The sequence below is a fragment of the Tachysurus fulvidraco genome, chromosome 1, assembly GCF_022655615.1.
Source record: "Tachysurus fulvidraco isolate hzauxx_2018 chromosome 1, HZAU_PFXX_2.0, whole genome shotgun sequence".
NCBI lineage: Eukaryota > Metazoa > Chordata > Actinopteri > Siluriformes > Bagridae > Tachysurus > Tachysurus fulvidraco.
In genome coordinates, this window is record NC_062518.1 from 46,333,186 (window position 1) to 46,359,512 (window position 26,327).

At 38.5% G+C, this 26,327-nt stretch overlaps 2 protein-coding genes across 2 annotated transcripts in view; both read right to left on the minus strand.

Moving 5' to 3' along the window:
* LOC113633973 (B-cell receptor CD22-like) overlaps positions 1-26,327 on the minus strand; it is a 352,956-nt gene that overhangs the window by 152,073 nt on the left and 174,556 nt on the right. The gene's annotated exons all lie outside the window — the stretch shown is intronic.
* The window catches only part of LOC113633983 (B-cell receptor CD22-like), a 195,276-nt gene that overhangs the window by 8,093 nt on the left and 160,856 nt on the right, over positions 1-26,327 (minus strand). The window contains exons 5-9 of the mRNA XM_047823186.1: positions 15,937-16,206; positions 14,515-14,787; positions 14,088-14,423; positions 13,098-13,373; positions 9,969-10,217 (exon numbers count right to left, since the gene is read on the minus strand). Of these exons, the coding sequence (XP_047679142.1) occupies positions 9,969-10,217; positions 13,098-13,373; positions 14,088-14,423; positions 14,515-14,787; positions 15,937-16,206 (1,404 nt within the window). The remainder of the gene's footprint in view (positions 1-9,968; positions 10,218-13,097; positions 13,374-14,087; positions 14,424-14,514; positions 14,788-15,936; positions 16,207-26,327) is intronic.

Sequence of the window (26,327 nt, forward strand, 5' to 3'; positions counted from 1 at the left end):
CACCGGACGGGTCCGGGCCCGGGCATGTGAACCGGCCTCCCTAGTTTTAGACGGGGGGGCACGGGCCACCACACTAGCTCTTCTCACTGCCTTGAGTGAGCTAGAAGGGGGGGGGGGGGGGGGGGTGGCTAGATGATGGCCCAGGCTGCTCCCCGCGGCAAGGGAGAAACTCCTTGAACGCCGCTGACTGGCGTTTCACCTCCTGATGCCTGTCGACAACAGTACTAACTGCGTCGCCGAACAAGCCCTGATTTGAAACTGGGGCGTCCTGGAGAAAGGACTTATCCTTCTCCCTTATGCCCGTCAAATTAAGCCACAAGTGCCCCTCTTTGGCAACCAGCGCAGCCATAGTACGGCCTATAGAGCGGGCCGTCTGCTCCGTGGCACGGAGCGCGAGAGGTCCGCCTGAGGTCCCACCGTGATAAAGCGAAGGGCACGGATGCACGCATCTCTTAAAGTGCTTAGACTGTAACATTTTGCCTAGTCTTTCCCTATTTTTTTTTCTTTCCCTGCACTTGACAGACAGACAAACGACACACATACACAGAGCACTTCCTGAAGACAAAGAAAGCTGGAGCAGCGTGATGTAGATGCCCTTATATGGACTTACTGGCGAGTAATTACTCCGTCACGTGTCCTTTCCGAGCCTTTAAATGGCGTGTGTGCACACAGAGCTTCAGACACAACTTCCTCAAAGAAGCATTCCCATAGCGTCAGCACTGACACAGCGTCGAGTTCCCTCGAAAGGGAACTAGTTTTAGAATGTTATTTTATGGATCCTGTACAAATCCTGCACCACCATCTGAACATATCTGTATTTTATTAAAAATGAGCAAAAACAGGAATTAGTACATTACAGCTATAACAGAAGACTTCATTCAGCTTGGATTTTATTTTTCTCTCATTAGAGGTTCACTTCACATGTAAGTTCAAATATTTGAGAGTTTATTATACAATCTGACTTTTTCTGTTTTGAAGATGAAGCAATTCTATAAAGATGATTGATGATGAATATATGTGAGGCAGACTAGAAAAAATCATTAGACGTTTCTACATCTGGATTCATCATCAGGTTTTGACATAGAAAATATTTTGTTTTTCTGTGAGTATGCTTTGACATTTCTTATTTCTAATGGTTTGTTTTGTAATCTTGTCTTGTTGGTACTAAGCCACTGGGTCAAATACAGTGATAAAAGCAGCTCTAAAGGCAAAGTCTGATGTTGTAAGGATTTGATATTCATTTTGTAAAGCCTTTACATAGAAACAGATATAAGTCTAATTATTTCAGTTTGTAATCAGATTGCAGCGGTCAAAATGTCTGTGATGTTCCTGTGTATCACATCATCATTAAATCAGGGAGAAGTGCTCACACATTTTATAGAGTCGACAGCAGACAAGGTTATAAAATAACTAGAAATATATCCAACAGAAGTGAATCAGCGTTGATTTCCCCAGAAGTGTTAGTGTCTAATTATTGTCTAATAAATCAGATAATAGCAAAGCCAACACAAAGTGATATTTACTTCCTTTTTTTAATGTTCATTGTTTTCTATTAATCAGACTGACATTTAATTAGACCACATTTCTACTGCTCTCTTGTGCTGCTGTTATTAAACTTCTGTTGTTTTAGATTCAATATGTTAAGACATTTAAGCAGAATAAAACTATTTGAGTGTAAAATTATTTATTCAAATCTGATGATGATGATATCCTTTGGTTAGAAACTTTGGTTATAAAAATGACTTTAATAAACAAGGAACAACTAAACAAATTGTTCACATTCTTCTCAGCACCAAAACAAACCAAATATGGAGACTATACTGTATAAAGATAAACTATATATAAATCACCTTGAGCCTGGACCACTGGTATGATTGAAATCAGTACTAAAAAGGGAACAAAAACAGAACATGCCATAAATATGGAGAATATTCAGTCTAACAATGCAGCACAATTTAGACACACAGAACACACAAGATTAAATCTTATTTAGAAAATCTAGTGATTTTAGTAATTTGAGTAATTTTCATCTTTGACAATTTCTGGAAAGAGAAGGCACAGGAGTTTCACCTATTTTGAATTAATATTCTGTTTCACTTATTATGATTTTACAATGAATGAAAAATCGATTGATGATTTAAAATGATTTATTATCACACTCTCTGGCACCACCCAAATAAAGATGGGTTCCCTTTTGAGTCTGGTTCCTCACAAGCCTCCGGCTTGCTCATTAGGGATAAACACAAATAAATATAAATATACTATTAAATCTTGAAATTAGTTTATATTTTGTATATTTATATAGTTTTTATATATTATATATTGTGAAATGTTGCTTTGCAATGATTCCATTGTTAAAAGCTTTACACAAATAAAATTAAATTGAATTGAGTCAAATTGTCAACAACAGCAGATCACTCCTTTTAGACAAGAAAAGGGATCCAAGCCCAGAGGGGACACAGGCTCTCTCAAACTGAGCATTTGAAAACTGGACATCTGGTCTAATGCATCTTGATTATTACTGTATGATGCAGGTAGTAGACCCAGATTTTGGCATCAACAACTTGAATGCATGCAACATGTACATGTATTCATCTTAAAACCTCCTCCACTTCTTTGCTGCTGAACACACAGCACTGAATTAAACACACAGCACTGAATTAAACACAGAAGCTAAACCACATCTTGTCTCTGTTCTCATACCTCTAAAGCTGTCTCTGCCTTGTGTGTGTCAGTGTCCCAGGCTAATTAGAAGAAGTATTTATTTCTGCGGAATTATTTTATAGATTTGACACAAATAAGTGAATAAAACAAGACAATAGTTTAGTGTTATTGTGTATAAGAATGAAATTGCAGTGAGATGGTTCACAGTGCAGAGCATAAATAGTAACAGAAAGGTTACTGTAGGTAATAAGATATTTTCTCTGTTTGATGTTTCACAGTTTCTTCCTGAATGTGGATGTCCTGGATTTGCTCCTGGGTGTCTCCAGGACAGACTCCAGATTCACTGCAACCATAACCAGCATAAAGTGATTCCTGAAGATGGATTAATGTTCGGAAACTCACTACCTTATACCTGAGAATACCTGCGTACCCCAGTATATTCTTTCTAAAGATAACACCACCTGCCACACCAGTATCTCCACTTATACATTTATTTTATTTAATTAGGCCTTGTATGGACAGTATTCCAGGCATAGGCGGCCACTTCTGAACGAGCTTCTGAGGATGATGAATAGCCAAAATGATAAATATAAAATAAAATTCTGAAATCTTAATAATTTGAATAGCCATTTTTTGTCTCCAACAACATAGAAAATCTAGAATTTAAATAAAATTTAAAATAAGTATTAGTGGAGTAACATTTACATATATTATCATTGGTTAAAAGATTAGATATTGCTTTCACATGTCCATCTTCACATCCTGCCCCTTTCACCCCCTCTGCTTTTTCACAGCTGAATTTGTACCACTAAATAAAAATAGAAAATAAACCACATCCGCTACCTTCTCTTTGTACTTAGGCCTCTAACAGTGTCACTGCTCTGTGTGTACAGGACAAATGAGAAGTGTTTGTTTTTGTACATTTATTGTTCTTATTTTTAACATGAAAAAAAATAAATAGTGATAATTTTTTTTTTCCTGCCCAGACCATAATAGTAACAAAAATGGAAATGTACTGTAGGATATAAGGCATTTTCTCAGAAAATCTAGTTGTAGTAAAAATGTCTAGTTGTACTAAATGTTAAGCTGTTTTTTACATTTCTGTATACAAAAAACACCACCAGAAGACAATCATCAGGTACAGATTCCAAAAATACAGACTTGTTTATTATCATTAGATGATTTAAAACCAGTGTTTTAAACTTGCTCTACTTGTACACTTACCTGTTGAACTATCATAGTTACTGAGAGTATTTACACATCAAACTAAACCCTTCTCATAACAGATATGGAGACACTGATCCACCTGAACAGTCATGATGAAGTACACACAATGTCCTAATCACACAATAAGATCATCACTCAGGACATTCAGACTGCAGATGAACAACTTTATACCCCACCACTCACTCTAATGAAGACACAAAGAGAACATTTACTCACAGAGCATCACAGGCAGTGAACTGAGCTCCATCCTGTCCCTCTAATGACTGACTGACTGACAGAGCAGTGGTGTGTGTTAAGGTTTTACCACTTCCTTTTTGCTTATAGAGAGAGTGTACAAACACAGAGAGAGAGAGAGAGAGAGAGAGAGAGAGAGAGAGAGAGAGAGAGAGAGAGAGAGAGAGAGAGAGAGAGAGAGAGAGACCACAACTGATTATAACCTCGCTTGTATGTCTGGATAGGAGTTTTTTTCATGTCTGCTGTATATGACAGATGCAGGACGTATACACATGAACCGTCAGTTCTGTTCGAAAGATGTCAGTGTTGTTTGTGCTGTGTGGTTGTCTGTAATAACATAATATTTATATTGCTGTTATTGTTTACTGTCCAGATTTTTGACACATTGATTGTTGCTTTGGCAAATCCTCTTAAAACTTTTATAAGCTCAATTGAAAAACAACAGTTACCCAGGTAATAATGTCCTTCTATACAAATCTAATCATAACCATGGAGTTTGTCTAAATGGTGCTGCTGTATCTAGCTGACATAAAACACTCTGTTCATGCATGTGCAACTCAGATCAGGCAGCAGGTTGCATCCATATTATGTTCTGCTCTGTTCTTATGAGGACCGTGTAACAGCAAGAAAAAAGTGAATTACACTTAAAGTAAGGTCAATGATTAATGATTAATTCATTTGCTTAGTTTAAGCTTTTTGTCTGTTTTGACTGGTGCTTGGGAACTGGGACCAGTGCAGTACTTTGAAACAGTGGGAGTATGTATGTAAATGACAGTGACACTGCTTAAAGAAATGCAGACACAATGGAAGCTCAGGGGAAAATTGATTGTAGTGATTGACGGTGCGTATGGGTAACTTATGTGTTGATTTTCTCTACAGTTCTGGGGCTGAGCCTATTGCTCTTTTTACTTTTCAATTCACCAGCTTTAGAAAATATCCGTTCACATGGCAATTGTTGCGTATTGCATTGGTCACAATTCATTTGCGCAGTCAAGTAGTCTAGAATACACTAAAACCATAGCCTTTGTCTAGAGAGGTGGGCATATAATTACCCAATGATAAGTTTTAAATCCTTGAATAAGTTTAAGAAACAGTCATGTGTGGGTGTGAAACGAAGTTTCAGATGTCATTGGTCACGTGATTTTGATAGAACGAATCAAGCATCGATACAATGCTTCAGTGAAAATCGTTTCATTTATCTGACAAAGGCTTCGGAGCTTTGGCGTCAGGAGAAGAGAAACTCACCATTGGACAATCAAATAAAAACTGTTACAACAATTACATTTCAAATATCATACATACATGCTTTACTTTATTAGGATTAACATAATTTATAGTGAAGATTAACACATCAACAACACAACAAATGTTGAAAATAGGGAAAATATCTAAATATCTAAATATACATTAACTTGTTACCATTATAACTTCTCTTTCCTATCATAAGAACAATAAAAAGAGAGTAAATTTATTAACATCCACCGTTCTGATACACCTATACAGGTATGTTAACTCTCTCAGATTGTTTATTTATGTTTATTTATGGTTTTGTGATTTAGCCTGTGGATTACTAATAGCTTAAAGGTGGATTTTTCCTTTTTCCCCACAGAGTAATACAGTTTATATAATTTCACTGTTTAGGACACATGGCACTATTCCTGTTGTGGGTGGGAAAGAAATGTGTTTTTAATCACAACACACGGAAATGTTTTTGTGACTAAAATTATTCATTTTCACACTCACAGTCATATGTAACAGTGTGTAAATTAGTGAAATGTTTAATGTCTCTGTTAAGTTTCTACATAAATTGGAACAGCGCCCTCTATCTGAATGATGACATATCGGAGTGAAAACCGGAGTTTCACACTACAGATTTGATATGATGTGGGAAAGTTGTTATTTGAGAGGTTCAGAGATTTATCAGTAACAGTGATTAAAACACAAAAAATATTCTTCCAATATCAAGAATTTTTGTAATGAATATGTTCTGGTCATGTGATCTACTAATGATTAATGTGTGTGCAGCCACAAACCCTACAAGTGTTTATAATAATATACAGGTACTGTAATTGAGTCCGGGTGTTTGCAATCAGTAATTGGGCAACTGTGAAGTTGTTTGTAGGCCACACTGAAGTCTGGAGCGATTAGTACATTTATTTTACTTAATCTGTAAGTTGAACAAATGAGAGTGTGTGTGCCCTGTGATGGGTTGGCACTCCATCCAGGGTGTATCCTGCTATGATGCCCAATGATGCCTGAGATAGGCACAGGCTCCCCGTAATCCGAGATAGTTCGGATAAGCGGTAGAAAATGACTGACTGAATGAATGAATGTAAGTTGAACATAGGACCAACTGAACAGATAAAAAAATTATGGAATTTAAAAAATGTGTTTATTATTAATTTTTCTTACAAATATATTATCAAATAAGCAAAAAAAGTGCAGAGTATGTGTGTTATTATCTGAAGTCACGCTATGCAACATCATTTTAAAGCCATGTTGTGATATAAATTGCATCATTAATTCAATACCTAAATTTCTTTCAAATAAATGCTTTGCATGTTTATACCCAGCAGGAAATGTCCAACCCAAATACACACTATATACTTTATACTCTACATCATTATACACACTAGGGGTGATAATCTTTTACACCCAAACTACAGTTCATTGTTTATTTGACATAAAGTACTGACAGTCAAACAAATGTGTGCAAACTTAGTGTGTTTTGTGTGTTTAATTTAGCCACATTTTGGCATAACTGTGCAACAGAATCCTGACATGAATTACATGTTAATGCTACTCTACTGAAGAGCAGACCAATTCCACCATTATGGACAAAATGGTCCCCAGCTGTAGGCAGGCTGCCCCTTTCCAAGACCAGCTCAAAGCTGTACAGATAATGTACAAGTAGCCATACTACATGGCATAAAGATAACCAATGAATTGCTCCAGCAAGTCTTATTTGGTTTTCTGGGTATGGGCTTCAGAAGATAATGAGCACTGCACTAAAAGAATTTAATCAGTAAAACTTAGGTAAGTTACACTTTCCTGCGATGTCATTCTGTTAAGAGCAAGAATGCCTATAGGTGGAGCTGCAGGGTTAAGACTTGATCCAATGACTGAACTTTTGTGACACATCTCCAGGGACAGCATGATGTGGTGGCACAAATGAGTTATTGTTTAAACAAATTCTCAGAGTAGCTGCCAGGTTTGGCATCATCCAATAAAATATCAATTTAAACGATTAACTGCTGAATATTTTAGGGAAAAAGAAAACAGAAGGCAAACACAATCTACTTGATGACACTGGCTTCATCAGTGTACATAGACACACTGCTCACTGCAGAAAAAGAAAACAAATGCATAAATATGTCTAGAAAAACATTTCTCATGATATTGCCATCAATTATGGTACAAACTACTAAGCAGCAAAAAAGAATGCATTTTTTTATGTTTTTCACTTCAAGGTGTTGTGATTGTCTTTTAGACTTCATAAATGTCAAGAGGTTTACCTTCATGTGCTTCCGCACCACTGAGTATACAGGCTCATCACCCACATTGGCTGTCGCTAGTTGGGAGGAAGAAAGAACTCACTGAGTAATTTCTTGAAAAAACTACAGCTCATCTAAAGGACTAAAATGCATGATATACCACAGCGCTGCTAAATTCTCATGACTTTATTACATGAATAGCATATTTAAATCTGTTATTCACATTAACTGTTGTCGATACAGTGTTTTATTCATTACATGAATAAATATAATTTCTTCATTTTGCCCTACCTTTTATTCTCTTTGTTTTTAGCATTGGTTTCAGTTCAATCTCATCATAAGTCATGTCATTGTCAGCACCTGCAGTAGAAGAGAACAAAACCATCCAAATGATATGTAGCCTTTTTATACATCAGTCATAACTCATCAACCTAAACATCAGTCATTATCAGTCTCCTGCCAAAACTACACTGAGTCCTAGCTGATTTTTTTTAGAGTAGATATTTAAACTTTTTTAGGTGTTTAGCTTCCTTTATCATTTAGCATGTGGAATCTTCACCATGAGTGATTACACATGACTGACATTTTTTTTGAGCTCAGTTGCAGGTTCACCTGAACACAGTGCAGTGTGTTGGTCTCTACATGCCCCCCTTTTATGTGTATGTGACAAATACAATTTGATTTGATTTGACTTTTGATTTGAATTGATATAGAAATAAATTATAGTTATAGTAAGTACTGTACTTTACTGTATAGAGTTAATCTAGACTTAAATGTCCTAATGCAAGAGGAAATTGAAATGAAATAAAGCTACCTGTTCCTCTCATTGCTGACTCATCCACAGTGTCATATATTTTAGCACTTCCTACAGAAAACAGATGAAAGTCTCAGAAAAATACTAAAAGAAATTCATTAAAGATAGAAATAAACAGTCATTGAGACAGTGTCTGACCAGCCTGAAGTGGTGTGTGTCCTGACTGAGAGTATTCAGCTCCTGACCAGTTCTGATTACGTTCTGGTGTCTCATTGGTTTTCTGCTTTTCTAGAGAGAGAGAGAGAGAGAGAGAGAGAGAGAGAGAGAGAGAGAGAGAGAGAGAGATTCTACATCTGAACAGTGTCGTGTCTACATACTGACAAATACATATATAATTAAAGAGAGTGTACAAAAAGGTCAATTATACAGTAGAAACAAAAATAATTATAAGACCAATAACTATATGTATAGCATAATATATATATATATATATATATATATATATATATATATATATATATATATATATATATATATATATATATATATAATATTGAAATTTTAAAATTTTACATGTTGTGGGTTTATAACAATGTATTACATTACTATATAGTATTCACTACATTACAGTTAAAGGTGGGGTGCACAATGTTTGAAAAATGCTTCAGAAAACTGAGTCAGGTTGACTAACAAAACATATGTGTAGCCAATTAGCAGAAAGGGGTGTGTCTTGTCAATATGCTGCAAAGAGAGTGTTCAGTGCGCATGTCTGACATTAGCCGAAAGCGATTGAAACATTGACATGGCGGATACCTGCCGTTACAGTACCTCTGCCTCGGGTTATAGGTGTTGAACGTCGTCTTCTGCGTGAAACGGGGCTAAACCTTTCACGGTACAACACACAGTACTACAAAAACACATTTGACCTGTATTACCATAATATTACTCATTGAGTTAATTTATTGATAAAAAATATCCCCTCGACCAGCTGCCTCAGCAGGTTCCGTCATAATAGTTCGTGGGTTGCATATGTATGTGTGGGGCGGAGCTATCAAAACAGGGTTGACACCCATTTGGGTTAGGGGCGTGTTTGTTTTGGTGATTTCAGATGCCAACATTGGCTTTCAAACATTGTGCACCCCACCTTTAATAGTTCTATATTTAGTATGTGAAAATATATTTTATATTTTTTAGAATCTACACAGAATTTAAACTATTTCTTGCACTGTCACCAGATTCATGTCTCATAGTATAATATTGACTTCAAGATCTTTTCATCAACACTTAGATATTGTTTACCTTTACTTATTGTCCATGATTATGTGATACATCAGAATTTGCTTTATTCTTTTGCAATTCTGGGTATATTCTACATAACATAGCTAATGTAGTAATCTGACCTTTTTTTCTTTTGTAGGACCACAGCAGCATCATTAAGATCAGAAAAGCGATGAACAAAAATCCCAAACCCACAACCAGTCCTAATGTTCGATCATTGGATATAGGACCTAAGACTGATAAGAAAAAGAGCAGAATTTCAGCAATTAAACATAGAAAGGAGAATAAAAAAAAAAAATTCTCAAATGGTTTCTCACATCTGACTGAGACCCAGCTTTTCAATGACTCTCCTCTCTCTGGGTGTTCACAGTGGTAGACACCTTCATCTGATTTTGACACAGTTTGGATGATCATCTCTCCTGTAGACTTTTTCTGGAGAACTGATCCATCTTTATAGAAATCAGCTCGGAGGTTTGAGGGATTTGAGTTGTGATATAAACAGCGTAGAGTCAGAGGATGTCCCTCAGTCACAGGATGGACAGGACTCTCCAGGATCACATCACCATCTAGAACACAGAAAATAACTAACTGGAAAATCCACACACTATGATGTGTCTTTAGAAAATAATTAAAGTTCTCTAATTTATCTGTGTACAAACCCTCTATATATGGCTGATCCCAGCAGTACCGGACCACTCCTTCTATCTACCTTAGGTATTCAGCTCTGTCATAGTCAGTGCCGTTTACATTCCACCTCAATCGGACATTGACACTGCAGTATGGGACTTACAAGAGACACTAACGCTACAAAAAACACAGCATCTGGATGCTGCACTCATTGTGGTGGGAGACTTAAACCTTAAACATGCACTACCAAACTATCAGCAGCACATCACTTGCCCCACCAGGGGCGAAAGGAGACTGGACCACTTAACACACCATTTAAGAACAGCTACAAGGCACAATCACGTCCACCGTTTGGGAAATCGGACCATGCCTCCATCTTCCTCATGCCTGTTTACAAGCAAAGGCTGAAACAGGAAGCTCCAGTTCAGAGAGAGGTCGCGCTGCAGGATGCTCTAGATGAAGCAGACTGGGACATGTTCTGGCGCAGCTCTGAAGACATCAACATGTTAACGGAAGCGGTTGTGGGATTCATCGGGAAAGTAACAGACAATACGGTGCAGAAAACCACCATAAGAAGGTTTCTCAACAAGAAGCCGTAGGTAGATAAAATCATCCGTGATGCCCTGAGATCCCGCTCTGCTGCCTACAACACGAGGCTTGTCACCGGGGACATGGAGGAGTACAAGCCTGTCTTACAGTGTGTGCAGAGCAGTGAAGGAAGCAAAGCGGCGCTACGGAAGGAAACTAGAGTCACAGTTCCAACATTGTGGCTCTAGGAGCCTGTGGCAGGGACTGAGGAACATCCCAGACTATAGAACACCAGCTTCTAGAATAGGGAGTATGGAAGATTCTCTGGCAGACAAGCTAAACATCTTTTACGCTCGCTTCAAGGCTGCAGCTAACCAATGTTAGCGGTGCTAGTGGCACAAACAGCATGCACGCTGAGAGAGCTGGAGAGATAAACACGTTCATCATCTCGGAGCATGACGTGAGGAGGGCATTCAGGAGAGTGAACACCAGGAAGGCAGCATGACCAGACGGCATCACAGGTCGGGTTCTGAAATCCTGCACTGACCAGATAGCACTGGTGTTCACTGAGATATTCAACCTCTCACTGGAACAGTCCGTTGTCCCCTCGTGCTTCAAACAGTCCACCAATGTTCTTGTCCTAAAGAAAACCCCAGCCTGCCTGCCTCAACGACTACTGCCCTGTAGCTCTGACCTCAGTAGTGATGAAGTGCTTCGAGAGACTTGTTAGAGATTTCCCCACTGCATCACTACCAGACACACTGGATCCATGACAGTTCGCATACTACCAGAACCGCTCTACTGAGGACGCCACTGCTCATCTTCTCCACACCACGATGAGCCACCTGGACTGCAGAAAAGGGAATTATGCAAATATGCTGTTTGTGAACTACAGTTCAGCGTTTAAAACCATAATTCCCTCCACGCTCACCTCTGTTTGAGGTCCAGGGACTCAGCCTGCCGCTGTGTCAATGAATCTCCAACTTCCTGACAGACAGACCACAAACCGTACGAGCAGGCAAACACACCTCAACCACCCTCATCCTTAGCACTGGAGCTCTCCAGGGTTGTGTTCTGAGCCCCCTGCTAAAGACTTTCTACACCGGCACCATTGAGAGCCTCCTGACGGGTAGCATCACTTCCTGGTTCGGGAACAGCACCATGCAGGACAGGCGGGCCCTCCAGAGGGTGGTGCAGTCAGCTGAATGTACCAACCACACTGAGCTCCATGACCTGCAGGACATCTACAGCCGTGGTGCTAGACCAGAGCCAGGAAGATTATAAAGGAGAATGAGGAGAATGTTCTTCCTGCAGGCCATTCAGAGTCTAAACCAGGAAACACCCAGGATCTAGAACTGGACCTCTCTCTCCATCTTCACTGTTTTTCTGCACACCTTTTTTGCACTGAAACTTTAACTCTGAACTGTCACTTTACCTCTGGACTTGTACAGTGCCACTTTATACACTCAATGCACACCATACTGCACATGGACACTTTAAGGACAATCATTAAAAAAACAGACATTTATGTATATGTATATTTATGTGTATGTATAACACAGTGTGTTTGTTTTTGTATAGTGTATACTTTTCAATTTATCTATGTCCTTTTGGTTTTGGTTTATTTTTTATTCTAAATTGCATTCCTTTTTATCCTTATATACTGGACAGTTGCAAAAAGCATTTCAATGCATGTCGTACCCTGTATGAATGTGTATGTTCATTCATTCATTCATTTTCTACCGCTTATCCGAACAAGCTTGGATCACGGGGAGCCTGTGCCTATCTCAGGTGTCATTGGACATCAAGGCAGGATACACCCTGGACGGAGTGCCAACCCATCGCAGGGCGCACACACATTCTCATTCACTCACACACTACGGACAATTTTCCGGAGATGCCAATCAACCTACCATGCATGTCTTTGGACCGGGGAGGAAACTGGAGTACCCGGAGGAAACCCCCGAGGCACAGGGAGTACATGCAAACTCCACGCACACAAGGCGGAGGTGGGAATCAAACCCCCAACCCTGGAGGTGTGAGGCAAATGTGCTAACCACTAAGCCACCATGCCCCCCTTTTATGTGTATGTGACAAATACAATTTGATTTGATTTGACTTTTGATTTGAATTTATATAGAAATAAATTATAGTTGTTCAATCTAAATCTTAAGAAAATGTTTTTGTCTTTATGAACAGTTTCTCCCAAGTGAAATCTCAGAATTCTAAATATTCTGTATTGAATCTTTTCCCTTTTCCTTTAACATTAAACACACTACATGAAGACTCACCATGCACTGTGATGTTGACAGGATTACTGTTTTCTCCAGATTCAGACACACACCAGTAAACTCCAGTGTAGGATGTGGAGAGGAAGCTGATGGTACATGTAGATCCTGTAACTGATCCCCAGTGTGAACAATCTAACACTCTCTCAGTGTGTGTGTATCGTCTCACTGTCCATCCGGTAGACTTACTCTCGTCCTCACAGCTCAGTGAGAGAGAGTCATTAGTAAAGTGTTGAGTTCTGCTGGGATTGATGACCAGAGAGACTGGAGGAGATTCACCTTAAACAGAATAGAGCTATTTAAAATGGTAAAAAGAAAGTAATGAGTTAGAACACTCTCATGGGACACGGGTATAAAGGAGAACCAAATGCAGGACAGCTAAAATAAACAGTATTTATTAACTAAAAAGACACGAGACACAGACTAGACAAGACAAAGACAACGGAGGATTCCGTGCAGCGCAAGGCAATGAGGCTCAACTAAATACTAATCACAACAATCAACACATGTGGAACAGGTGTGTATAGGCAGGGAGGAAGAGACAAAGATGGGGCAGACATGTGACACAAAACAAACAAAAGCACGTGGCCAAAGTCCGGACTGATTTAATTCTTTTACAGGATTCAATTGCAAATGATTAGACAATTATAGCAATCAAATGAGCCAATGCACAGGATTATGATTATGATTTTATACCATAAATATATTTACCTCCTATTTGTATCTGTATCTGTTTAGAAGACATTTTCTGAAGACATTATCTCTGAATAATTTATGTGTACTTGGTCACATACAGAATGTTTACCTGCTCTGACTTTTAATAAAATCCTCCTTCACTGAAATCCTCAACCATGTCCTGAGTCATATATATGTGTATCATACACATACTTTATAACCTAATTATACACATGATTGAATAAATACTGCATTAATCTGAGGTTACATTCACACTTTTAAAGTCTACACTTCAACACAACAGTTCATTTTCCTCACCAGTGATCCATAGTGGCTGTAGATTGCTGTACTGTGTGTAAAAGGCTGGTTCTCCTCTCTCTCCTCTGCACATATAAGCTCCTGTGTGTTTAAGAGTAGCAGGACTGAGAGTGTAGTTGCCTCCAGATCCTCTGCTGCTGTCTGAGAGGAGATCCACATACACCATATAGCCATGATTATTATTTATTCCAGTTAATCCGTCTCTGTAGGGAACAACTGTGTACCAGCTGAATGTCCAGTCTGTAGAGGAGTCTGTAACCTCACAGCTTAGAGTCACTGAGTCTCCTTCAGTCAGCCAGCTGTGTGGAGATACACTCAGTACTGTCTGTGGTCTCTCTGTTACACAGGAAATACAAGATGATGTTTATCTAGTTTTAGTTAATACAAAGTAAGAATTTTCATGCACATTTTCACCTGACACACTCACCTGATACAGTCAGTGTAATAACATCACTGGAGTGTGAGGAGCGTGAGCCTCCTCTCTCTGTTCCTCTACAGGTGTATGTACCTGTGTGGGTCACTTCAACACCACTGATACTGTACACCTGTTCACTACTGACAGGTCTGTGTGAAGTATCTTTATACCAGCTGTACTGCCAGCTAGAGACACTTTCATCCTGTATGTCACATCTCAGAGTGACGGTGTCTCCAATGTAGACGGAGCTCTGAGGATTCACTCTCGCAGTCGGTTTGGGTCTTACTGTTGAAACCAAATGATAAATTATTTGTACAAAAATAGTTGTTTATCTAAATAATTTGTCCAAATTCCACCAGTTTTCAGCTGAAATGAAAAACTATAATCATGATTACAGCATGGGACAGGTTTTGTGTAGCAGTTCATGTTTTTTTAATTACAGTAAGTTTGTGTTTATCCTGTAACACTTTATAACATTTTGTGTAGATGAAGTTATTATTCTGTTCAATATATATTTTGTGTTTAGACTGAAATGAACAGAATATAATTCTTCTTTTAACAAAGTTTAAGTAATAAAACAACATGTCTAACCATGTTATATAGTTATTTTTTTCCACTATGGAGTACAGATTATTTTAAATCATCATGTGCCATTGATTATAATTTAATTTATTAATGAATGACACACTGAAATTTTCATCCATTTATAGTTTTTATTATATTTTTCATCCATTTTACTTTACTATATACTGTTTTGGAAAGTCCACAAAAATATTTCCTGTTCTTGTCACATCAGATACAAGTGTAGAAGTTAATTTATTCAGATAGAAATAAGAAATTATAAAACTCTGAAACTCTCAGAAATGATGCAAAAACAAACACTAGATCAGGACATCTGCAGACTAAACACACAGCAGTAACAACAGTTACAAGACAAATACAGGGTAAAACAAAGGGGTTTAAATACACTGACAAATCAAGGGTTAAAGTGAAAACAGGTTAGAATAATCCAGATACATTAGAACAACAACCAATGCCAGGACAGGGGTGGAGACAAGACATGAATCAGAACAAAAACCCACATGACAACATAAACAAAAACACAACAGAAACAGGTCAATATATATGTGCTGGTTTGCCCTCAGACGTGTCGAAAATATCTTTAACAGTTCTCATACGTTTTCTCACCAAGATTTAATTTAATCTATATTTTAATATATAAATATAATAAACACAGAACCACAAAATATAAACCTTTCTTTCCTGAAGAAGTTTTTGGATCTCACCAGCCAGAAATGAAAAATACTTGAAAACATGTATTTCAAGATTATTGTGAAATTTATGGAATTAAGAAAGAAGTACAAAATAATTAAGCAATAATGTTTACGCCTTCTAACCAACTTGTAATGAAAAGAGGAAAAAATCATGACATACCTCTCACTGTAATCTTGACAGGATCACTGAAGTCTGTGTAGTAGATGTTTCTCCTGCGTGCTCGACACTTGTACTCTGTTTCTCCTGCATTACCGATAGTAACATTAAGTGTGTTCACTTTTACACTGTTCAGATTCTGTAACAGCTGATTATTTTTGTTCCATTGAAACTCCCATCCAGTCCCCTGCTGCAGCTCACAGCTCAGAGTGACGGTGTCTCCAGTGTAGACGGAGCTCTGAGGATTCACTCTCACAGTCGGTTTGGGTTTAACTGATGGTGTGAAATGATGAAGGTGTCAGAGCTGATTTACACTTTACAACATAAGCAGTAGATTCACTGTGTCTAACAGATGCTTTGGGTCTAAAACTAACATTTATATTTAACATTTAATACAAGATGTTACAGTTGTATGTTTTCTTATACAGCTGACATTCAGTATATTTTCTATGTAACAAAATTCATGATCTGATTGAAGTGTAGAAACTCTTTATTTATTAATTATGTTGTTCTTGTATAAGAAAACATTCTGTTTTGCTTATTCTTTTTAGACAAAATTAAAATTGTTTCATATCATAGCTTACTTTTCTTAGCAATATGAGTACCAGTACTCACAGTACTGGGTCTCAAAGTGGCCTTTTTTGCCATTGTCACCCATTACAGAAGGTTTATTTAGAGGTTTATAACTCGGCAAGCTTTTGATCTATCTACACCAAACTCGGCCAGCTTCTTTAAGGTGATATTCTGGACAAAGTTTTAAATTGGTGTACCGACTGGCCTTCCAGTTGTCCTGCAGCCCTGACCCCAATATATGCAAAATCAAAAAACTTTCCATAACATTGAAATGTGACATATCAAAACATTCAGAGTAATGAGTTGAACTTCTTTACGAGTATCCGGATGAGGTCACGTGACTTCAAGTTCAGCTCCACCCCAAAATAAAACATTAACACAAAATGGACATGTGATATATCAAAACACTCAGCACAATGAGGGAAACTGCATCATGGGTATTTGGATGATGTCACGTGACGTCATTTGCAGCCCTGCAACCAAAATAAATAGATACCACAAAATGGACATGTCATATATCATAACACTCAGCACAATGATGTGAACTGGATAACGGATATTTGGATGATGGCACATGCTTGTATCCACTCGCTTCCAAAAGTATTGGCATACCGGCCTTTAGGAATACTTGCTTCCTCTAGCCGACATCAAATTTTATACTGTTATTTTATGGATCCTGCACAAATCCTGCACCACCATCTGAACATATCTGTATTTTATTAATTAGCAAAAACATTACTTCATACAGTACAGCTATGACATCATTCACCTTTAATTTCATTTTTCTCTCATTAGAGGTTCACTACACATGTCAGTTCAAATATTTGAGAGATTTTAGTTCAATTTGACTTTTTGCTGTTGAAAATATAAGTAATTCTATAAAGATGCTTAATAATGAATAATGAATGGTCAAGAAGGCTCACCAGCACCTCTTTTTCCTGAGGACACTAAAGAAAAATCAGTTTCCTTGGATATCCTGTTGAACTTCTACCGCTGTGCAATAGAAAGCATCCTGACCAGCTGTGTCACAGTTTGGTATGGAAGCTGCTCTGTTGCAGAGCACAGGGCATTAGCAGCGGGTGGTGAAAACCGCCCAGGGCATCACAGGAACTCCACTTCCAGCCATGGAGGACATCCACAAGAAACGCTGTCTGCGTCAAGCTCGCGGCATTATTAGGGACTCCTCATACTGTCAATACACTGTTTTCACTTCTGCCCTCTGCTTTTTTCCTAGAGCCGTCTCTTTATTGGACTCTGCCACTCGCTGATCCTACTGTCCTTCACTCTACTGCCACACACACACACACACACACACACACACACACACACACACACACACACACACACACACACACACACACACACACACACACACCTCACACTAATGGACTGTCTAAACTAAACTTCTGATCACTTGTACATTTGATCAATCACACCCCACAATTCGTTATTGCACTAATGGACTGTTACATAGAATCATGTTCATTTGCACACTTGCTCTCCATTTTTGCATTGCTGCTCACCATTGCCTTACCATTGTATATACACACCTAATTTCTGTTCATAATAACAGCAATATATTATATTATGACCATAGTACATATCCTCCTGTATATTTCGGTTTATCGTATTAATATATTTTGTTTATAGCACATACCCTCTGTAAATTTTAGTTTTTAGTAATAGAAACCTGTATATTATATTCATAGTACATATATACTCATTTGTATATTATATTCATAGAACATACATATCTGCAAATTACTGGTTATAGTAACAGCCATATATTTTATTACAGAACATATCCTTCTGTAAATCTGTATATTGTTCATAGTATGCACACAACTGTAAGTTACTCCATATTACCTCTTAACTTATTTAAATATTGTACAAACTGTATATCCTGCACTTGCTACTATTGCACTCTGGTTAGACCTAAACTGCATTTCGTTGCCTTGTACATGTGTAATGACAATAAAGTTGAATCTAATCTAATCTAATATGAGGCAGACTAGAAAAAATCCCTAGAATTTAGAATCCTTAGAAATCCCTACACCAGGATTCATCATTAGGTTATGACATAGAAATTATTTCTTTTTTCTGTGAGTGTTTTTTTTTTTTGACATTTCTAATTTCTAATGATTTGTTTTGTAGGTGATTGTCTTGTTGGTAATAAGCCACTGTATCAAAAACAGTGATAAAAGTAGCTAAAGACATCTAAACGTCTGATCTACATCCTGTTCTAAGGATTTGATATTCATTTTGTAAAGTCTTTACACAGAAACAAGTTTGTAATCAGATAACAGCGGGCAAAATGTCTGGGATGTTCCTGTGTATCACATCATCATTAAATCAGAGAGGAGTGTTCACACATTTTATAGAGTCGACAGCAGACAAAGTTTTAAATTATTTAAATGACCAAATACAAAGACATTAATAACTAGAAATATATCCAGCAGAACAGAAGTGAATCAGTGATTATTTCCCCAGAGGTGTTAGTGTCTTATCTTCTAATAAATCAGATAATAGCAAAGCCAACACAAGGTGAGATTTAAAGCCTTCTTTCTTTGTTCACTGTGTTCTATTAAACAGACTGACTTTTTATTAGAGCACAATTCTGCAAAACTGCAAACTTATTATAAAATATTAATATAATATATAATAAAGAGTAACAATCTCTCCAATGAACACATCAGGCTTTATGGACACCGCAGCTTTAGGACTCCCTATAAAAGTCTGTTGTTAATAAACCTTACATAAAGTCATTCCCAAGTCTACAATATTAATATAATTTTTAGAGCAAGTATGAGTTCATGTTTTCGTTACTTGTTGATACTGATGTGTAACCTGCTTAATATTAAGAAATCAAAGTTATCACGGAGCATTTGCTTTATCACTATTTATATCTGTTGTTCTCTTGTGCTGCTGTCATTATATCATCGTGCTGTTTTATATTTAATATGTTAAGACATTTAAGCAGAACAAAACTATTTTGGTGTAAAATGATTTATTCAGATCTGATGTGGAAGCCATCCTTAGGTTAGATATATAAAAACTACATTAATAAACAAGGAACAAATAAACAAATTCTACACAACCTTCTCAAATCAAAGCACCAAAACAAATCAAATATGGAGACAAGATAAACTATATATTAATCACCTTGAGCCTGGACCACTGGTATGAGTGAAATCAGCACTAAAAAGGGAACAGAAACAGAATATTACGTACTGTAAATATGGAGAATATTCAGTCTATTAATGAAAACATCACATTTTTGAAACACAGAACACACAAGAAAAATCTTAGTTAGGAAATCTAGTGATTTTAGTAATTTGAGTAATTTGAGTCATTTTCATGGGGGGCACGGTGGCATAGTGGGTAGCACGTTCGCCTCACACCTCCAGGGTCTGGGTTCGATTCCCGCCTCCGTGTTGTGTGTGCGGAGTTTGCATGTTCTCCCCGTGCCTCGGGGGTTTCCTCCGGGTACTCCGGTACTACCCCAAGTACAAAAACATGCATGGTAGGTTGATTGGCATCTCTGGAAAATTGTCCGTTGTGTGTGATTGCGTGAGTGAATGAGAGTGTGTGTGCGCCCTGCGATGGGTTGGCACTCTGTCTAGGGTGTATCCCGCCTTGATGCCTGGGATAGGCACAGGCTCCCCGTGACCCGAGGTAGTTCGGATAAGTGGTAGAAAATGCTGCCATTGGCAACGCGGCTCACTTAAATAGGAAAGACAATGAGACACAATTAGGAACCGGTGTGGAGACAGATAGGAGTGAACAAAGGCGGGGCAGACACATGACAACAACAATAACAATAATAGCACATGGCCAAAAGTTCGGGCTGATCCCTGACAGTACCCCCCCCCTCTTGAGGCATGGCTCCCGAAGCACCAAATCCTGACAAGGTCCAGGGGGGATGGCGGGGCACACAGCAAAGGCAGATGAGGGGAGAAAGACACACGGCGAGGCCAGTGAGGGGAGTAAGGAGCACGGCGAGGTAGGCGTGGGGAGCCAAGGGACACGGCGAGGCAGGTGGGGGGAGCAGGGCACATGGCGGCACAGCCAGAGAGGGCCGAGTGATGTCCACCGCCGAGCTGAAGGGCCGAGCAGCATCCCCCGATGCACTGTGGCCAGACCCATGTCTCGATGAACTGAGTAAAAAGGGAGGGGGGGGGGAGGGAGGGCAGGAAAGATCTTCCACCATGAGCCTGCAACACCCCCCGGTGATGAAGTAAGTCAACGTCCTCCTCGGCGGAACCGGAAAATGAGCGGCATCCCCCACCGGAACAAGGTGCTGGGTGATGCCGTAGGTGCTGGGTGACACAGCTTTCACTACATCACTCACAGTTGATTTGTCCACTCCTATATTGTCACCAACTACTTGGTAGCAAGTCCCAGATGCATAGAAGCACAGACCAATGAGGACCTGTTCTTCCACAGACAGACTGTGACTCCTTCGGGTTCTCAGTTGAAGTTTTAGCCTGACAAATTCTGCAATGTACTTAACAGCTTTCCCAAAGCGAAAGCGAGCATACAGTTCTTAAGTGGTGTATTGCTCCAGTGGTTGTGCACGCTCAACATACACCCTTTGACGATATCTTCTTCCACCAAAACGGTGGTAGCCATGGACAATACTTGCCATGTCAGTGCCTCTCTCTAAGGTCTCTGAGAAAGGCTGAATATAAGATGGCTATCAAATACCCACACACCAATTGGCTGACGCGCTGTGGCTTGTGTTCAATTAAATCAATCATGCCCAAGGCCTATAAATACTATGTTCACTGCAACAGATGAGGTGGACTCAAAAGGACCTAATTTCACTGTTGCAGAAACCCATGTACTGCTGGAGGGATTTTATGCAAATTTGCGCAGGTTTAGCAAATCTAGTTTAAGTGCCATTATGCTTCAATAGAAGAAAGCTCTGTTGCGGGTGGAATGGTGACTAACAAAAGGAAGAAAGACATTTGGGTTGAAATCACCCAGAATGTGAATGCAATGGGGTCTGGCCAGAAGAGGACCTTGGAGCAAGTGAAATTTAGATGGAAGAATCTGAGTGCCAGAACAACAAAGGACCTTGCTGAAGCAAAAAACACCCAAACAGGCAACAAACCTTTTAAGAAAGGTGAATACACAGATGTGATTCTGGACATTGGAGGTGAAAACTCTAAAGCTCTGCACGGGATTCAAGGTGTTGTATGGTGAGCCTACAATTGTAGAGGAAAATGAGCCAGTTCCTCCTAATTCAGAGGAAACTTTCATTCTGGATCTCAGCCCTATTATTGAAATACAACCTGGATCCTCATTGGTAGAGCCAGCAGTCACAGGAGCTCAGAAAAGAGGATTGAAGCGTCCTTTGCCGAATAATAATGATGATGCCTATGAATTACTTCTAAAACGAGAGACTGAGAGAGCACACACAGATACCAACACACACACTCAATACACACTCCCTCTTCTTGGATGACTATATATATGTGGTTCTTAAATATCAGCTCACAGATCGTAGCAATAGGACAGTTAAAACTCTAGGGGAGAGAGTGCGCACCATGGAAGGCGATGGTATTTTAGAATGTAGACAAGTAGTATGCCTTGCTGTGGCTGAAAAAAATGTATATAATGGTGACTCGGCCTGAGGGAGAACCCGAGGGAGGGGCCGAGGGAGAGGCCGGGGAAGAGGAGGAAGTAATTCATACTCCTAAAGCCCCGGCGCCTGTTTTTATTGTGGTAGGAATGGGCATTGGATTAATGATTGTAGGAGAAGACTTGATGGGGGATGTTCCCGTAGATCCCCTTCCAGCACCGCCTCCCCAACCACCCCAGACTGCACCCCGCCCTTTCACTGGGATGCAACTTGAATGAATGCAATGTCCAAATGTTTTCAACTTAACACCTCCTCTACTTCTTCACTGCTGAACACACAGCACTGAATTAAACACAGAAGCTAAACCACAACTGCCAACTTGTCTCTGTTCTCACACCTCTAAAACTATCTCTGCCCTGTGTGTGTCAGTGTCCCCGGCTAATTAGAAGTATTTATTTCTGCAGAATTCTCTTATAGATTTGACACAAATAAGTGAAGAAAAACAAGACAATAGCTTAGTGTTATTGTGTATAAGAATGAAATTGCAGTGAGATGGTTCACAGTGCAGAGCATAATAGTAACAGAAAGGTTACTGTAGGTGATAAAATATTTTCTCTGTTTGATGTTTCACAGTTTCTTCCTGAATGTGGATTGTCATATTTTTCCTACCCTGTCGGATGTTATACTACAAATTCCGGGCGGCAGCCATCTTGGCTGTGGCACTTCCGGGTTACACTATTTTATAATCCACCTCACTATATAAGCACGCGGTCTGCAAACACTCCTTGCCAGATTGTCTCATCGCGTTACCGATCGTGTATGCCTTTCCGGCCTGTAAGTTTCACTTTCATTTACCGTGTTGGATTTCAGCCGGGTGTGTGTCAAACCGTGGATTTTCCCTTTTGTTATTTTTTGGATTACTCAATTTTGCCTTTTTCGGCCAGAGACCCTTTTTTGTATTTTTGCTTATTTCGTTTGTGGATCAGTCCTATTTTTCTGACATTTTGGTGGGATTTATTTTTTGTTTTTCCTTCTGTGGACTTAAGGGCCTTGTTGAATTATTCATTTGTTTTCTTCAAGAATTTTTCTTGGACTCGCTCTTCTTGATTTTGTTTGTGGATTCTTCTCTTAGTCTCTTGTTGGAACATTTTGCTTGGTCTGTTTTTTCTGCGACTATTTATTTCTGTGTTGGATTATTCCCTGACATTATATACATTCCCTTATTTAATCTATTTTTTGTGGAAGTCGTATGTGTTCTGCATTTTTGGGTCCATACCCCCCTGCATCCTGACAGTGGATGTCCTGGATGTGCTCCTGGGTGTCTCCAGGAAAGACTCCAGATTCACTGCAACCATAACTAGCATAAAGTGATTCCTGAATATGGATTAATGCTCAGAAACTCACTACCTTATACCTGAGAAACTGAGTACCCGAGTATATTCTTTCTAAAGATAACACCAGCTGCTGCACCAGTATCCCCACTTATACATGTATTTTATTTAATTAGGCCTTGTATGGACAGTATTCCAGGCATAGGCGGCCACTTCTGAACGAGCTTCTGAGGATGATGAATAGCCAAAATGATAAATATAAAATAAGATAAAAAAAACAAATAAGAACTAATAAACTGGCTAGTGAGAGTTTGTTCTGAAATCTTAATAGTCTCATAGTCAGTTTGTCTCCAACTGATTGTGCCATAGAAAATCTAGCTTTAAATTGTAATATTCAGTTTGTACAACTATTAAATATTTAAATAAAATTGAAAATAAGTATTAGTGGAGTAACATTTACATATATTATCATTGGTTAAAAGATTAGATATTGCTTTCACATGTCCATCTTCACATCCTGCCCCTTTCACCCCCCTCTGCTTTTTCACAGCTGAATTTGTACCACTAAATAAAAATAGAAAATAAACCACATCCGCTACCTTCTCTTTGTACTCAGGCCTCGAACAGTGTCACTGCTCTGTGAGTACAGGACACATGAGAAGTGTTTGTTTTTGTACATTTATTGTTCTTATTTTAAGATTAAAATAATAATTAGTGATTATTAATAAATAATTATAAATAATAAATAATTTATGATTATTTAAAAAAAAATATCCGCATTTGTTTGGTATTATTAACGTGAATATTTTTCCCTGCACAGAACATAATAGTAACCAAAATGGAAATATAGGTTATGGGGAACTTTCTCAGAAAGCTAACATGGTTTTGTTGAAATTGTGTTAGCTTTAATATGTTTTTTAACATGCTTCTTTATACAGGAAACACCACCAAATGACAATCATCAAGTACAGATTCCAACTCGTTTACTCTCATTAGATGATTTAAACCCTGTGTTTTAAACTTGCTCTACTTGTACTCTTACCTGTTGAACTATCATAGTTACTGAGAGTATTTACACATCAAACTAAACACTTTTAACAGATATGGAGACACTGATCCACCTGAACAGTCATGATAAATTACACACAATGTCTGAATCACACAATAAGCTCATCACTCAGGACATTTAGACTGCAGATGAGCAACTTTATAACCCACCACTCACTCTAATGAAAACACAAAGAGAACATTTACTCACAGAGCATCACAGGATGTGAACTGCGCTCCATCCTGTCCCTCTAATGACTGACTGAGCAGTGGTGTGTGTTAAAGAGTTACCACAGTACCACTTCCTGAGAAAGAGAGAGAGAGAGAGAGAGAGAGAGAGAGAGAGAGGAAGGAGACTATGAATATAGAAATATAGACACTGTATATAGTTCATATACTATTCAAATATCTGGATCTTTTTTTTTTTGTAGGTGTAGGAATTTAACATACGAAGAGTCAGTTTGGTTCAAAGGTCATCAGCTGTAGTGTGTGCTTGCCTGTCATACCATAATGTTCAATCCAACCATCCATCCATTTTCTACCACTTATCCGCTTATACCGCTTATCTAACATAGCATAATGTTGTTGAAGGAAATTAGAAAAAGAGTGAGAACGAAGAAGGAACATAAAGGAAACAGAGAGTTTAAATGGGCTAGAAGAGAAAATCACAAAATAAGAATAGATAGACAAAGGGACAGAAAAAGATATCAAATGAAAATATATGAAAACCTGATTAAGATAGAGGCCCTAGTGGAGGAGGTGAGGAACTTAAATATTAATATAAAATACAACGTTCCTGACAAATGAAGACATCACGGATCAGACACTGTACCTAGACAGTTTGAAAAAGCATGAAGAGCCCAACGAAAAGTATCATACTTCGTTAAGTTTTATTTTTCAGAAGTTCAAGAGAACTCTGAAGCATTTTCTTTTATTACTTTTATGTAACTTTGTATAACCTGATATAACCTTTCAGAATGTATATACTTTAGGATTACATTGCAGCAAGCCTTGACTTAGATGAGCTCATGATTATCCTGTGCACTCGCAGAAGACCACGGTGACCCAAATATCTTAACCACAGGTTTAAAAAAAATGTATATGACTAACGCTTGCTTAGAAGTGACATGTAACCACAGCTTAGCAGCAAGAACATTTAACTGTGTTGGATATATAACCATAGATGGTCATTTAAGTGATTTGAATAATACATCAGAAGAGACTCTGATGTACAGAGGGTGTGGCTAACAGAAAGAATCATTGGTGACAGCAAGGGTTGCTGCGACTCATGAGTAATGTTGACCAACAACTGATGTTACAGGAAAAGTGTATAAAAACCTATCCTGAAACATACTCGGGGTGCATTCTAGTGTAGGCAGGCTCAGTGCCCGTTATACTTGGTGTGCATCAGGAAACAAACGCAGGCATACACTTGGAGAGTGTTTCTTGGTTTGTTACTGTCTTTGCATTCTAATTACTTTTATTTATTCTAATAATGTTTTATTATTTGAAGTAGATTTTAATTTGTAATTTTCTTTTATTTTACTTTGCATATATTACACATTTATCTGTATTACGTTGCTTTTAATAAAAACAAGGCCTCCCATTGTGAGGACCTTGAAAAGACAAAAGGTCTAAGTCTGACTCCTTCATCTAAAAGATTCAAAGAATAGATTAAGTAGGAGAACTTGAAGAGGATCCTTTGTTATAAGACAGAGGGACTTCCAAGGAAACCTGCGTTCAAGGTAAGACCAACTCTGAAAGTTGATCTTGTGTTTTCAAAACTAACCCGTGCAAACTAGGACACAAAACTTAGTGGGACTGTGGAAGGGTTTCCTACGCAATCCGAAAACAAG